The sequence below is a fragment of the Lissotriton helveticus genome, chromosome 4_1 (genome assembly GCF_964261635.1).
Source record: "Lissotriton helveticus chromosome 4_1, aLisHel1.1, whole genome shotgun sequence".
Lineage (NCBI taxonomy): Eukaryota > Metazoa > Chordata > Amphibia > Caudata > Salamandridae > Lissotriton > Lissotriton helveticus.
The window spans coordinates 102858015-102875601 of record NC_136063.1 but is presented as its reverse complement, the minus strand read 5'-3'; the positions used below and the strand labels follow the sequence as shown (position 1 = coordinate 102875601).

Below are 17587 nucleotides of genomic sequence, written 5' to 3'. Positions count from 1 at the left end.
ATCGCCAGTAGGTAATATATATATATATGTATGTGTATGTGATTCTGTATATTATAATGTTTCAGGATCAATAGTGCTACTTATTTCTTCTACTAAAGACAGGTTGGCTTAGTGCCTCATCACTGCTTCCATTGACCACTGCTTCCATTGCTGCTCACCCCGTTTCCTGTTAGTGATGTCAGTGGTGCTGCTCTGCTCATCCCTGCGTCCAGTGGTAGCTGGTTACAGTGCTGCATGTCCCTGTTCCAGTGTATTCTCTTGTTTGTCCCTACTTCCATTGATCGCTGGTTTCAGTGCTGCTCCTCCCAGCTTCAAATGTATTGGGGATTGCCGTGCTGCCACAGGGCAGGCACCAATAGGTATTTGTGCCTCCTCATATGTATTGTGCCTCCTAGGGCAGGCGTGTATATTTGCTCTAATTCTTAGCAGTGCAGTCAGAACCAACCTTACCATTGGTGATTGCTTTAGAATCTGAGCGCACTTTGCTGCCTTCCCTGTGAAATCCGTGAACGGTGCCATGCCTGTTTCCAAAATGATGCAACAGTGGTGCTGGCACAGATTCCATCTATGAACTAGGAGCAAGACCTGAAGCCTGTCCAGTAGTTAGTTTGGCAACAAGTGACGTCCCCTCCTTTTGTACACCAAGAATCAATTCTGGCCTCACTGCTTTTGTCCCACTGTACTACAAACAACACCTGAACAGTGTACTCCCGACTTCTGCTAGTGATGTGTTTTCACTCTGCTTTTGTAACGTGAGACACCTCTGTTTCAATATACGTCTTTTGTGCTAGTAGATGGTTAATCCTTCAAGCTTCCTTTGCTTCTGGGCAGCACTCTTACATCCAGCATGCGTGCCACCCACTGGGAACTTGCACAGCCGGAACTGTTAAATATGAACCATTTTACATTCTACTTCTGCCCTTGGTGAATCCCAAATACTGCACGAGGGACCATCAGGAGGTCTGCAACTTCTGCCTCTCCATCAGTCAAGTTGAGACTTCATGTGAAGCCATCCCCTGCAAAAAAACATGAAGATACCAAAAGGAATGAAAGAGGGCCAATAACAAAATGCAAAGGCAGCTTCGTTCGAGATGCTACAGCCGAGATATGCCAGACGCAGAGCAGGACAAAGCTGGACCTTCTTGGTGAGGCAAGTAGTATAGAGCCCAGAGTCCCTCTTCTCCAAGGCTTCCAACGTCGAGGAGGAGGTAAAGTTCCACAGGCTAGTCTGAAGGCCAAAGACAAAGTAGATACCACAGCTTCTTCTGCACCTCTGGGTTAGTCCTGAGCCAAAGAGCGCACATAGATGGATGGCAGAGCACCTCAAGGAGTCTGGCATCGAGCCGGTAAGAGAACAAACCTTTGGCTATCACTCCTCCAGCCGGTGTGGCCTGAACTTGTGAGGCTGGGTCGACACCTGCAAAGACCACGTCCAAGGGCACTGAGCACCATACTTTCTTGCCTTCTAGGCACTGAAAAGCTGCCAAAATTGCTGCCACATCAGCCCCATGGTCCCGAAAAGATGTACTAAGAGCCTAAGTCGATGCTGAAATCTTTCGGCAACTGACATTGAAGTCACATGAGTCCTGGATGCAAAGCATTTTCATCTGCCGGATGACATGTGCAAATATATACCAAACCTCTGGCTCCAGGACTCCTTGGGATCCGCAAAAACCACCAACTGGCCTTCTATGGAGGACCGTACCATCAACTACAAAAATGGCCTGGAAATCTGTCACCAACCCCCCTACCCCAGTCCCACCACCACTACCCATACCTCCTCCTCGAGTACTACCACAGTACTCTTCTGAGTACTGTCTTAGACCCAGGCAGACGTTACTACCCCTTTTGGCCCTGGGAGGGAGATGATGCCTGGAAACTCTGTGGTCGAACTCCCCAAGTCGACTTTGATCTAAAGCCCTCTCCGCCAAGCGATTGCCACCAGGTGATACTGCTACATACACTGCAGTAATACAAAGGGGCTGCATAGCATTATCAAGTAAAACTACACACAGGAGGAGAAGGACGACTTCCTAGTTGAAACCCTAACTAAGACAGAGCTTGTGGTCTATTACCTCCACATGCTAAAGGGAATGATTAGGTTGACCACCGACAACTTTAAGGAGCTAAAAGCGAGGGTGGTTACTCCCCATGTGGAGAAAAATATAAGCCAACCCCAGAGAGTCCAGCTTATGTTAGTGGACAAATTGTCCCGGACTCCTTAGTTGTGCACACTACTCGTAAAAGGCATTCTGTCATGGAAGGTGACTTTCTTATTCACAATCATCTCCAGCATTAGTGATCTTGAATCTTTTACGGTCAAAGAACCATTTATTGACGTTCAGAAAGACAGGGTGGTTTTTCGTACCAATCCCAAGGTTGTTTCAGCTTCCCCATTAACCAAACCATTTAGCTGCCAGTCTTTTTTCCAAAAGCAGAGTCTGCAGCAGATAAGGGACCTTCGCACTCTGTATGTCAAGATAGCATTTACATACTACATTGATAGAACTAAGCCCTTTAGAAAGTCTAGTTGGCTTTTTGTAGCCTTCGCAAAACCTCACAGTCCTCTCTAAAGCTGGCATTGCAGGTGGATAGATAAGTGCATCCAACCCCACTGCTGCAGGTGCCTGACCACCTGCTGCGTATGGGCTTCACCGCAGGCACTGCCCCCAACCCTCGCGAGTGGCCAACCCCTCATGGCGCACAACCTTTGACCATATGCAGTGGGGGACAGACAGTAAGGCTGGCTGTGTCTGACCACCCACAAGCCCCACTGCACATTTTATTTTTTTATTTAAAGGTAATGCCATTCAAGCTTTCCCATTACAAAACAAAGTGGAAACCCAAGTAAACAGTAGGACCTGGGTAAGTAATGATACAAGCACAATTGGTCCTAAGGGAAATATTTTTTTTTAGTACCCAAAAATTAATAACACACACTTGAAATGCAAATAAATTCACGATTTTATATTGAATTTGGATATCTAATACAATTGTACAATACTCTTTCTCAATAGTGAGCGAAAAAAGAGGAAGGTGTTTGATAGAGTGCTTGTGAAAAGATGAGGAAAAGGCGGGAATTGAGTGCCAAAATGCAATATATACAAATAATTAAGAAGACACCTGGCTGGAACTTCTTTGCATAACTATCATCGAGACACTTCCGTAGAGGCTTCCTAGTCAGAGAATTGTTACCTGATTGAATCGGTTTGAATACTATTTATCCTTGAGCTCCAAACGATATAAAAACATGGTTTTCTAACCTCTAAGATGCCCTCGGCACATCTACATGTTGCATACTATCAGGACCTTTTTCCAGGTGCCGCACTTCCCATTTTGGAAGCTCCGTTACTTATGTTGAACCGTGGTTTAATGTGACACAATGCCTTAGCCTTTGATTCGCTCTTTGGCACATCTACATGTTGGATCCTACAGGACCATCAAAGAAATTCTTGTGTTTTCCGGTCACCAGCAGCCTCACGACTCAATACGGTCGGTCCTCCAATGATCTCTTACCATGGTTTTTAGGTTACTCCCTATTTTTCCTGATGAAGACCCCTATCTAAGGAATCATTGGCTTGTCCACCATTTCAGGGTCGAAACGTCGACATCTTTAACCGTATCCACCTGTACTGGAGATATTATCCACGTTTAGACAAATTGAAAATACATGGTGGATCTTATAATTGTGGATGATAGTTAAGCAAAGACGTTCCTGCCAGGTGTCTTAATTATTTGTATATATTGGCAATCAGATTCCCCCCTTTTCCTCATCTTTTCACGAGCACACTCTCAAAACCTTCCTCTTTTTCACTCACTATTGAGTAACTCTATGATAAGAAAGAGTATTGTACACATGTATTTGATATCCGAATTCAATATAAAATCGTGAATTTATTTGCATTTTAAGTGTGTGTTATTAATTTTTGGATCAATTGTGCTTTGTATCATTCAAGCTTTATCTTCTAAGTTCTAGGGGGGGTCAGAGTGTCCCTAACCTGCCCCTAGGGGGGGTCAGAGTGTCCCTAACCTGCCCCTAATTACTTTTTTAGGTCTCGCCAAGCGTTGTTGCACACATGTGCAGCTCGCTCAGCGAGATTTATTGTTAATGAGGACTTTTACAAAAGGGCTCGAAGGCCAGCCCCTCCTTTCCATTGGGTAGCGTCAGCATTTATGGTAAACGCTGACTTCCCATTGGAAAGGAGGATTTTTCGTTGCCTCCCTTTGGCTTTTAGGTCAGGCACACCTGGACTGCCTCGCTTGCTTCACGGCTGTTGTGAAGACTTTTGTTATCTGCTTGTTTATTTAACAAGCAGATAAGAAAAGTCTTCACAACAGCTGCGAAGCAGGCGCAGAGCCCAGAGGCGCACAGGGTCACGGGGAGGACAGGGGGATCCCGTCAGATTCTGTGTTTTCCTGCAGAGACAGCGATTACATTTCCCGTCATACCTAAGTGCAGTTGTGCACTGATGACGCATTGGTTTGGATTCCAGATACAAAAGTACTCATCCGTCAGCATGTTAAATACTTGCAAGTATTCGTTGCAATCAATGGAGCACATGAACCGAGCTTTCAAGTTTTAGTGCGTGCATTCCAAATGTATTGAATGTCTCCTTGCATTAATGATAGCTCAGATTGACCCAACATAACAAAGCCTAGCCTAACACAGCCTAGCCTAACACAACATACCCTAGCCTAGCCTAACACAACATAACGTAACAAATCATAGCATAGCATAACAAAAAAAACATAGCAAAGCAAAACAAAACAGCATAACACACCAAAACATAGCATAGCAAAGCACCACAAAACATAGCATAGCATAACACACAACAAAACATAGCATAGCATAACAAAACACAACAAAACAGCATAACAAAACATAGCATAACAAAACACAACAAAACATAGCATAACAAAACATAGCATAACAAAACACAACAAAACATAACAAAACACAACAAAACATAGCATAACAAAAGAGCATAGCATAGCAAAACACAACAAAGCATAGCATAGCATAGCAAAACACAACAAAACTTAGCATAGTATAACAAAACAACAAAACACAACATAGCATAACAAAACACAGCATAGCATAACAAAACACAACAAAACATAGCATAGCATAACAAAAAATAGCATAGAATAACAAAACATAGCATAGCATAACACACAACAAAGCATAACAAAACACAACAAAACATAGCATAACAAAGCATAGCATAGCATAAAAGAACACAACAAAACATAGCATAACAAAACAAAACATAGCATAACAAAACAAAGCATAGCATAGCAAAACATAGCAGAGCATAACAAAACATAGCATAGCATAACAAAATATAGCATTACAAAACAAAACATAGCATAACAAAACAAAACATAGCATTACAAAACATAGCATAACAAAACAAAACATAGCATAACAAAACAAAGCATAGCAAAAAAACATAGCATAGCAAAAAAAATAGCATAGCAAAACATAGAATAGCATAACACAACAAAACATAGCATAACAAAACACAACAAAACATAGCATAACACATAGCATAGCATAAAACAAAACATAGCATGCAAAACACAACAAAACACAGCATAACAAAACAAAGCATAGCATAACAAAACACAAAACAGCATAACAAAACACAACAAAGCATAGCTTAACAAAACATAGCATAACAAAACATAGCATAGCATAACAAAACAAAGCATAGCATAACAAAACAAAACATAGCATAACAAAATACAACAAAACATAGCATTGCATAGCATAACATAAGAAAACATATCACTAAGTTTGATAAACTCATAGTAGCGGGCTAGCTAGCTTTAACGGGCAGTGATTGTAAGCAACTCCGTCAATCCTGAAGCAGTCACTCGCTCACCTTTGCTCTTGCATTGTAGTGGCTTTGTTTATTAAACAGTGCCTATATTTATACTGTTAGCACTTTACTTGTGCAAATTTCAGGGCTCACAAAACTTTGATGAATCGAAATTCATAACTGAGGCTGTTAAGTTCGCGCTATGTAAAACCCCAAGGGTAAATAAAAAACACTGCCATTTACAATGTGAATAGCTCCAACAAATACAAGACCTATTGCAAAGTACAAAACATTGCCATTTACAATGCAAATAGCTCCAGCAAATGCGAGACCTATTGCATTTCCAATGCTTGTTTTGTTCCTTACTTCAGGACATGGGGACCGGGTTCTGTAATTGCAGCCGCAATATTTGTCTTCGAGTTGCAACCAGCCAATCAGTGAAAAGATCACAAAATTGGTGGCCTACTGACCCCAGCTGGTCATCATCTGTGTGATGACAGAAAATCGTTGTAGGTGTCAATTTGTAACCGATCTTATGAATAATCATGGGAAAGGTAGGATTGTGAGTAACTATGATTCAGTATTTTGTGAACTGACCAGTTTGGAAATAGGTTTGTTCAAATAACATCATTGGATTTGCAAAAGGTTTTTGCAAATATGGCAACCTTATTTTTGCAAATCTAACATTACTACTTCTGGACTCTGTTCTATAGTCACAAACTTTAAATGTCAGGGACAGACATGGCTAACAACATAAGGTACAACGTTTATTTTTTTGTTGACATTTTTGTTTTCTGGATTTTTTCTTTTTGGAGATTAAGTAAAATAACAAAGCAGGGGACCAGGCTTAGGGTACAAAAAAATAAATATTTTTTGCAGGTTGCTCAATGGACAACCACTTGGTTATGATGAGCGGTAGCACATTGCTCGGTCAAAGATTATTTTGGAACAGTGAATACAATACAACGCTATTGCTGATTATAAAGGGTGAAAGTTGGGTTGTTGGTTTGTAAGAACTTGTGCAGGAACAGGATCACCATTACTGGCGAATATCTGTGTTTTTAAGGTTTTTAAACGTTAGTTTGTATGTCATTTCATCACCTAAGTAAATGTTACTTCAACCTTTTTGTGTTAGTGAAAATATATTTAAAATATAATTATACATATGATTGTCACTTAAGACCATAAAAAAGTACATGATGTATACTACCACGATGTAAACGTAGTGAAAAGCCACCTTTGAACTATTTTACCTCCAATGTAACGACTGCGATGTAATTTAGCTGTGATGTTACCAATGGCATGTAACGATAGCACACCGTTGTCACTCGTATTTGTCTTTCTCTGCAGCTTGCCACGAATGGTTGCTTAGTGATGCTGTGGACCTGCTTCCATTCCTGTTGCTACCATTGGCTGGCCCAGAGGAGTTATCAGAAGAGGAAATGGAACGTAAGGAGGCAGGGCTGGAAAACCTTTTACCTTTCACTAAAACCTTAACAGACATGTGAGAAAATGTATTCCAAGCACATCAGGCGCGGTGCGTCCATTGGGGCGTAGGGGCGAAGCCCCACTAAGCCCCATGGACCCACCACGTCGTCACTAGAAGCCAAACACAATTATTTTAAAAAATCGCGCTATCTGCCGGTCGGGAAACCGGGAGACACCCGACCTTCCCGGAGTGCGCAAAGGGGGGGGGAGGATCGGGCTGCTGCAGCTGCGCAAGTGTATTTTTGGGCACAAACATGCCCGCGCATGCGCAGATAGTTTTCTTGTGAATTCCCCCTTAGAGAGAGGACCAGGGGGCGGGCCGCAGCCCCCGGGGTTACAAAGGGCGACTGGGCGAGGAGTCATGGTGCCCCCCCAGCCAATCCTGGCGCAGGATTGGCTGGTCACTACATAGCCCGGTTACATAACCCCTGACCGATAGCACGGCCCCGACTTTGGTGCTGGGAAACCAGGTTCGAGCCTCTTATCGAACCATAGAAATGTATACATGACTTACTTTGGTGTTAAATAAATAGATATTTTAAAATACAAATAAAAATGATGTTCCGAGTAAGGTGTGAAATTGGTGTCGAATAAATACATGTTTTTAAAAACAATTAATATTAATCATGTATCATTGGTGCTGGAGTACAAGGTTCGAGACTGGTATTAAACACTGACAAGCTGTGTGCAAGTTATATGGTCATAAAAATACATGAATGATGGATGCAGGATGGGTGGATGCATGAATGGATGCAGGATGAATGATGGGTGGATGAATGGATGGGTGGATGCATGAATGAATGATGGATGCAGGATGGATGCAGGATGGGTGGATGGGTAGATGAATGAATGATGGATGCAGGATGGATGCAGGATGGATGCAGGGTGGATGGATGGGTGCATGAATGAATGATGGATGCAGGATGGGTGGATGGATGGATGATGGATGAATGATGGGTGGATGAATGGATGGGTGGATGCATGAATGAATGATGGATGCAGGATGGATGCAGGATGGGTGGATGAATGAATGATGGATGCAGGATGGATGGGTGGATGGATGGGTGCATGAATGAATGATGGATGCAGGATGGGTGGATGGATGAATGAATGATGGATGCAGGATGGGTGGATGAATGAATGATGGATGCAGGATGGATGGGTGGACACATGAATGGATGCAGGATGAATGATGGGTGGATGAATGGATGGGCGGATGCATGAATGAATGATGGATGCAGGATGGGTGCAGGGTGGATGGATGGGTGCATGAATGAATGATGGATGCAGGATGGATGGATGGATGGATGGGTGGATGCATGAATGGATGCAGGAATGGATGCAGGAATGGAGGATGGATGGGTGGGTGGGTGGATGGATGCATGAATGAATGATGGATTGATGCTGGATGGGTGGATGGGTGGATGGATGGATGGATGGGTGGATGAATGAATGATGGATGCAGGATGGATGGATGGATGGGTGCATGAATGAATGATGGATGCAGGATGGGTGGATGGGTGGACACATGAATGGATGCAGGAATGGATGCAGGATGGATGATGGATGGGTGGATGGATGGGTGGATGGATGGATGCATGAATGAATGATGGGTGGATGGATGGGTGGATGGATGGGTGGATGCATGAATGAATGATGGATGCAGGATGGATGCAGGATGGGTGGATGAATGAATGATGGATGCAGGATGGATGGGTGGATGGATGGATGGGTGCATGAATGAATGATGGATGCAGGATGGATGGATGGGTGGATGGATGGGTGCATGAATGAATGATGGATGCAGGATGGGTGGATGGATGGATGGGTGGACACATGAATGGATGCAGGAATGGATGCAGGATGGATGATGGATGGGTGGATGGATGGGTGGATGGATGGATGCATGAATGAATGATGGATGGATGGATGGATGGGTGGGTGGATGGATGGGTGGATGGATGGGTGGATGCATGAATGAATGATGGATGCAGGATGGATGGATGGGTGGATGCATGAATGAATGATGGATGCAGGATGGATGGGTGAATGCATGAATGAATGATGGATGCTGGATGGATGGGTGGATGCATGAATGAATGATGGATGCAGGATGGATGCAGAATTGGTGGATGGATGGGTGGGTGGGTGGATGGATGGGTGGATGCATGAATGATGTATGGATGGATGCAAGGTGGTTCGGGCTCGCTCGCTGCGGTGCAATATGCAAATCAGTTTACGCCCTACCACTTTCAAATGTCACCAGCCGCCCCTGCAAGCACTTAATGCGCAGAAAGTAGAATCTACAGTATAAAGGCACTCCTTAGGCACGTTTATGTTCTATGGTCCTTTATACGAGCGCCTGTACAGACACAGGTCTTAGATGTTGGAACTGTTGCTTCTTCCTTATACATGTCTATTGGACTCAGATCTTAGACATTTGAGAACGCGTGGCCATTCCTCCAATTACATGGTTTATACATATCTTGTAAGGTCAAAGGTCAAACATCAGAAAAAGCTTTTAAATTACAGAAGTAATGGCTAATGGGTTCCGCCACAGATATTTACACATTTAATTCGGTTTGGTAAGGCTCATGAGCTTATGCCTCTGAAATGTTCAGCGTTGGTGCAACTGCTTGTTGTTATAAATGTGTTGGATTCACACACTTCAGATTAGAGACTGTAGAGCGTCATATTTACAAATTAGCAAAGTTGTTTGTGATTGCACATTTCTCATGGATTTCCTCATTAAGTGCTGGGGGCATTGTATATGTTCAACTATATACATTAGTCCCGTTATTCAGATTTTACATAGGTCTGCACACCATAGATCAGAAAAATATCCATCAGATTACAGATTGTGAGTGTGCACACAATAGACGTTAGCAGTATTCCTGATGATAGTAAGTTGTTTAGAAACTTACACTGTAAAAATGAGACCTTTTTCATGTTGGTGGTGATGCGGGCTCAAGAACATATAGAGCTAATATGCTGCTCCTATATTTTACAGTTGGTTCATCACGCTCTGGGTGGGACCTAGCAATGATTTCTGTACAAGTGGAACACATCTGTGATTTTAATGCTTCTCTCCCTTTGAATGGATCATGGAAGAGGTTGAATAAACGGCTGAAATTTGGTGGTCGGGTTCGTTGTTAGTTGTCTAGCCTGGACGTGTGAAGACATCAACAAGGGCCCTCTTCCACATGTAGGGGACCAAATCCTTCACCGTTTGGCTCCGATGAGCCACACTCCCACTACTGTCAGCCTGACCCGGTCGGAGAGGTAGAAAATAATTCTCTCATAAGCTGGTTGTAAGCAATGGACACATTTTTCAGAATTTTGACAGTTAATTTGGCAAACATCTTTCGTAAACAGATTTATGCTGCAAATGCCAATAGGGTTATCTTTGAGCTAGTTGAAGTCGAAGTAGTTTTAAGAGACACTTTCCAACTGGGTAGGTGGGACTTGTTTCAAGACTTGAGAAGGATTGGGTTGGTGAGCCCTTATTGGGATTTTTGTTTATGGCTGATTGTTTGTTGATCTTTTACAGGAGTGTTGTTAAGTGATATGTTCTGACTAGATGAGAGTCTAGATAGCCGGCCCACATTGGGTAGTACTGAATCAATTTTTGGGGGCTTGGAAGTTTGGTCACTGTGTCTTACGCGTTCTTGTTTCACAAAATATTCAGCTTTGTTTTCTCACAGTAGTTTCAACATTAAATAATGATTCCCATTTTATTCTGCTCTGATCCCGTTTTTATGAACCATGTCTATAGAATTTGAGGAAATGATCTTGGTGCAAGTTGATGTCGCTTAAAGACAGGCAATGTTGTTACCCAACTTAGTGGGACTAAGTCTAGCGACACTGGAGAGATGAAAGAATGAGTCAACTATGCCAGGTTCACATTGGATCCAAATCACTGCACTAGATTCTTTTTTTTTTTTTTCTTTTCAAAAACCTTTATTTGAGCAAGCATAGAAAAATACAAGAATGGGCCTACAACCTCACGGGCTGGCCGCTAATAATAAGGCACAAGGCATGAATTAGAAATGTACACCCGTGGTCAGGTACAAATCCAGCACAAAGCATTACTCCTCACATGTCACAGAGCATTTTGAATTTTTATTTTATACAAAAAGCAAAACAAACACTAAAAAGGCGAATGCATGGTAATTAAGGTCAGCCCAAAGAACGGAGGGGATGGTCCACGAACAGGAGAACATACCCAGAGCCCTGAGGCTCCAACAAGGTCGGGGAGGAAGGGGAGCAGCGGGGAGAATCGAAAATGCAAAAAACAGCATGAAAGGGTTCCGGGAACGCTCGCCTAGGGAGATAAGATAACCTCAGCAGTGCCTACAAGGGGAGGGGTACAGATATCCCCACGATATTCATTCCACTGGCCCCAAATCTTCGTCCACGCCCTGGGTCTGCCCCTGGCCACATAAACAGTCTTCTCACGAAACATGGACCAGTCCATGTTATCCTCCCATTTCGAGACCTCAGGGGGCCTGGAAGCGCCCCAGAGTTGCGCAACATCCCGTTTCGCAATCATGTAACCCAAGGTAGCCCATCTGGTCTGGGCCACAGAGTAGTCAGTGGGCTCCCACACATTCAACAGACATCGTCGAGGCTCCGGCCGCAGGGCCACACCAGTCACGTCAGTCATCACCTCAAGCACAGCAGTCCAGTAAGCCGCCACAACCGGGCACTCCCAAAGAATGTGTAAAAAGGTAGCACTCGACCCACAACCACGCTTACATAACCCATCCAAGGAAAAGCCCATCGTTACCAGACGCGGACCAGTGACATACACTCGATGAAGGATCTTAAGTTGAACCAAACGGAGATGGGCAGGAATGGCTACCTCCTTGGGAGAAGAGAGTGCCGATTGCCAATCTTCGTCGTCCAGTTCCAACCCATCGCTGACCCAAGCCTCCCGAAGTCGGGCCAATAAGTCCGCCCGATTATTGATCAGCTTCTTATAGATCAGGGAAATAGTGCTATCAGGCAGGTGCCCATCAAGGACACGATCTTCGAGGGGGGAAGACTCGGGCAGGGCCTCATCAGGAGTCAAAACTGAGGCGAGGGCGTGCCGGACCTGCAGATAACGAAAAAATTCCCTACCATTCAAACCATATTCCGCCTGGAGGGCCTGGAACGACTTCACACTACCTTTCGAGCACACATCACCCACCTTACAAATCCCAATCATATCCCAGCGGTCGAAACCCTTGGTAGACCAGAGACAGCCCAAACGTTCCGAGGCATAAAGCGGCGTCGCCAGCGTCAGTCGATCCTCCCATCCCAAACTCACATTCGCGGCTCGCCATACAGTTACTGCAATCCTGGATGGGCCCACAAGATGGCGCCCGGCTGATCGAGAATAAAGCGCTCTATTAAAGTCCCCACCCGGCAGCTGAAGTCTATCCATCTCGAACGCAGGATTCCGACCCGGTGAAAACATCACGTGATTAATAGCAGACAACTGGGAAGCCCAGTAATATCGCTTGATATCGGGGAGCGCCATGCCCCCGTCGTACCAAGGGATGGTGAGTTTCGCGAGGGCAATACGTGGACGCCCGTCCCAAATCAATTGCCTTTGAAGACTCTCGATCTCTCGGAAATAGGTCTTGGGGATTGCGTCATAGGAGTTATGGAGCGCGTAAAGGAACCGCGGCAAGGACATCATTTTAAACAGGGCCGCCCTGCCCAGAGGAGACAAAGGAAGCTTACGCCAACGGGCCACATCCAGTCGCAATCTAAGCAACGGGGGGAGGAGATTACGCTCAAAGCGGAGCGAGGAGTCCAACGTAATAAAGATCCCTAAATATTTGAAGCCAGACTGGACCACCTGGATAGGAAGTCTGCTCGGCAACGGGGGCAAAACACCCGAAAGAACATACACGCAGGACTTGGCCCAGTTAATAACGAGGCCTGAGTTGGCACCAAAGGAAGCAAGAACGTCAAATAAAACAGACAGAGATTTGCGCGGGGAGGTGAGATATAAAAGAATGTCGTCCGCGTAAAGTGAAACGCGGTCCTCAAAGTCCGGAGACCAGCGAATCCCCTTGAGCGAAGGTTCCCACCGAAGCCAAGCAGCCAATGGTTCCAGGGCGAGTGCAAAAAGCAACGGAGACAAGGGGCATCCCTGACGGGTACCTCTACCAAGGGTGAAAGGAGCCGAAACCCTACCATTGACCACTACTTGTGCCAGAGGTTCCGCATATAATAACTTGATCCAACCAATAAACTCAGGCCCGAAACCAAATTTCTCAAGAGCCGCCCAAAGATAAGGCCATTCCACCGTGTCAAAAGCCATTGAGGCATCCAACGATGCCAAAATGGCCGGCTCCGTCAGAAGCCCCGCCCTCGCAATCGCGCCGTGAAGACGACGTAGGTTCAGAGCCGTGTTGCGATGCGGGATAAATCCGGATTGATCTGGATGGACCAAGCCACTAACGACCGTCAGGAGGCGGGACGCCAGGAGTTTCGCCAATACCTTGGGTTCAACATTTAGCAGGGATATGGGCCTGTAGGAGGAACAAAGATCTCGCGGTTTACCATCCTTGGGGATGACAACTATCGTGGCCAGTCGCTGATCATAAGGGAGAATACCCCGTTCCCGGGACTCTAGAAACATGGCGCGAAGATACGGAGCCACCCTGTCGGGACGCAATTTGTACAGTTCAATTGGCAACCCGTTCGGGCCCAATGCTTTGCCCGAACGGAGTGAACGGATGGCAGTAGCTATCTCATCAACAGTAAAGGGGGAGTCCAACGCCACACGATCCAAATCGGAAACACTGGGCAGAGCTATATCACGCAATAGAAGGCGAGAGTCAGCCACATCTCTCACAGACACAGGGGTATACACCACACGGAAATACTCAGCAAAACGGTCAACTATTCCAATCGGGTCCGTCACACTCTCACCACTCAAAGACTGAATCACGGGTACCACACGATTAGCCCTCTCCTTCTTATCCAGCCATGCCAGCAATTTACCCGCTTTGTCACCCACATCATACAAACGTCCCTGTTGCTCCCGAAACATCACTTTAGCAGCATCTGTGACCATGGACTTATAGGCAAATTGTTTCAGACCCAGGGCATGGAGTTTCGCAGACGTGACACCAGATTCCAAAGCATCCTCCAATGCAGAAATCTCTCCCTGAAGATCCACCACCTCTCTATTCCTCGCCCTCTTAGCTTCAACAATAAGGGAGAGGGCCTGCCCACGAATCACCGTCTTAAAGGCCTCCCATAGGGACACAGCTGAGGAAACAGACCCCTCGTTATCCAGAAAATACGCGTCCAAAGATTTAAGCAAAAGGCTGCGGGTCTCGGGGGAGGTAAGGTACCACGGATTGATGGGAGCCACCCGGCCCACTGCCTCCACTCCAACCTCAAAACGAAGCCAGAGCGGAGAGTGGTCAGAGATACCCCTGGGTAGGTGTACAATCTCACGCACCGCTGGCGACTGAGCCGCAGGCATCAGGAAATAATCCAGCCTAGACAGACTCCCATGGGCCCCAGAATGAAAGGTGTACTGAAGCTGAGTGGGGTGCAAAAGCCTCCAGCAATCCACCAAGCCAAAGGTATCCAAAAATCCACCCAACCACTGTTGGGCCGCAGGAGTATCTCTAGGGGGGTGGCGATCGTGGAGACCAGAGAACACCGAATTAAAATCACCAGCCAGAAAGAGAGTACTATCAGGGAGGTCCAACAAGACACGGCCCAAATCTGAAAAGGTAGAAGTCTGTAAGCCGGGGGGCACATAAACAGTGAATAAGGAGAGGGCACGACCCTCATAGCGACCCACAAGGACAGCATACCGCCCCCGGTCATCCTGAATCACATCATCAATAGCTAGGGGGAGGGAAGCCCGAACAAGGATACCCACACCCCTAGAACCCGAGGTAAACCCCGAATGTGCCACGAGGCGATAGCCCCACCTATTCATTGCATGACAAACATTGCCTACCAAATGAGTCTCCTGCAGGAAAACAATATCAGGAGATAAACGTCGTATACATTTCAACACCACACTTCGTTTGATACGATCTCCCAGACCGTTAACGTTCCACGAAACAAATCTCAACCCGCTACCCCCCATCCCACCCGACAAAGCCAAAACCCCCCACCAATGAGCATGACACCAAAAACATTTTCAAATACAGGATAAAGTCGCCTTGAAAACAGAACACACAAACAACAAACTTCCCTACCACCCTCCCCCCAAATAACAAGAAAACACCCCCCACCCTGCACCCCTGCAAAAAGCTGAAAAGCCACCCCAACCTGCAGTGTGCCTGTCGCCCAAGAACCCCTATTCTACACAAAGACCCCGGAGGAGGAAAGGCTCCGTCCCACCCGCCCCCCGATCAAGACCCATGACGAGAAAAAGAACATACATCAAACACATAAGCAGTAGAGGAACATAGGCATACACCCCTGGAAAAGTTATTCAAAACAAGGCACCAGGTATAGACGAAATGTTCAGCTCTCTACACCACCTTCAGCACCGCCCGGGTGGGCATCGGACTCAGTCTCAGGAGGTCGGCTAGGCAGGGAGTCCAGCCAGTCATTCACAGCATCCGGCCGATCAAAGAAGAAAGTTCGGTCATTATACTCAACCCGCAGCCTGGTCGGAAAGAGCATAGAGTAACGCATCCCCATGTCCCCATGTCCCTAAGACGCTTCTTGGCACCACGAAATCCCATCCGCTGCTTCTGGACCTGTTGGGAAAAGACCGGATAAAAATTCACCGTGGCATTCTCAAAGGCCACCGGGCCCTTCACCCGCGAAGCCTGCAGGATAGCGTCCCGATCTCTATAGTGGAAAAGCTTCGCAACAATAGGTCTCGGCGGGGCGCCTGGCTTACCCTGGCCCCCCGGAACACGATGTGCACGCTCCACTGTGAAAAATTTACTAAGGCCAGATGGAGATAGGTGGTTCTGGATCAGGTCTTCAACCAGGAGATCAACCGAGTGGGGTTCTGGGTTCTCCGGCACACCAACCACGCGAACATTACAGCGACGTGCCCTGTTCTCAAAGTCCTCCAAGCGCCGGGTCATGAAATCGTTCACCCTACGGAGATTGCCAATCTCCGTCTGTATCTCAGAGACGTCCGTCGTGAGGCTGGATGATTTGATATCCAATGACTTCACCTTTTCGTTCGTTTTGGAGAGATCGGCACGAATCAGATTCACCTCGATTGCCACAGTGTCAAGTTTGTGGGCCAAGGTTTCGTACTGTTGGCCTATTGACTCCCTCATGCCAGAAATGGCGCCCATGATGTCCTGCAAGGAGGGCTCCGTCGACGCATCCACTACGTGGTCAGACGCACTGGGACCGGGCAGGACAGCTCCGGGGGACCCCTTAGAGTGGGTATAACGGTCCATAACATTAGATTGGACCGGACCCCCGCGCAGAGGTGTCTTCATCTTGCGCGTCTCCCGGTCCCCTCCGCCCGCCATTTTGAAGATGCGTCACAAGAAGATTCAGCAGGGTCAACGGACCGGGCACCAGAAATGGAGACCCCGGGACCAAAGGACCGCCAGAGGGGTATCACTAGGATAGAGGCAGCAAACGAGGAAAATAGTCCAGCCAAAGGCCCGACAGCCGACGTGTGTCCTGGCACCAGTTCTGGCCCGACCCTCTCACCAATGTCCCAGTCTGAGGCAGAATCGAAACCGAAACTTAAGAAGGGGACCCACCAGTCAAATCCCCCTGCCGTTGTTGTTCAACTCCAAGACGGCCACCGAACCTCACCCAGTCCAGGGCGGAGCCCAAAAGTTCAATTCATCATAACTCAGGCACCCGGTGTCCAAATCAATTTCTGAAAGGTCCAGGTAGATCAGCCCAACGTCCTCTATATAAATCCTCGCGAAAAATCAGGATTCATACAGGATATTATGCCGGGAGCGGCGGGGGTCCGGGGAGCGCTGTGCTCACGCGGCCATCTCGGATGCCCGCCAAGCTCCTCCACTGCACTAGATTCTTAACCTGTCTCACAAGTGAGCGATTGGAGTGTAATGTCCAGTCGTTGTTTTGGAATCCTGTATTCATTCATAGCCACTTACGACAAGCTTTGTTTCTTATCCAGAGCTTCCTCTAGATCTGCAGTACTTGCCAGAAGACAAGAAGCGGGAGAATGATCCGGATATCCGTAAGATGCTGATCGAAGCTGTGACGCTGGTATGTGAATTTCTATCTTGTGCTGTTGTAGCATGCACCATCTGTTTGAGTGGGTGATGGAGTGATGAGGTTCC

The 17587-nt window shown here is 46.4% G+C and overlaps 1 protein-coding gene across 1 annotated transcript in view; it reads left to right on the top strand.

Annotated features, from left to right (window-relative positions):
• The window catches only part of HGH1 (HGH1 cochaperone), a 158292-nt gene that overhangs the window by 48923 nt on the left and 91782 nt on the right, over positions 1-17587 (top strand). Inside the window, exons 4-5 of the mRNA XM_078686518.1 lie at positions 7176-7274; positions 17422-17513. Of these exons, the coding sequence (XP_078542644.1) occupies positions 7176-7274; positions 17422-17513 (191 nt within the window). The remainder of the gene's footprint in view (positions 1-7175; positions 7275-17421; positions 17514-17587) is intronic.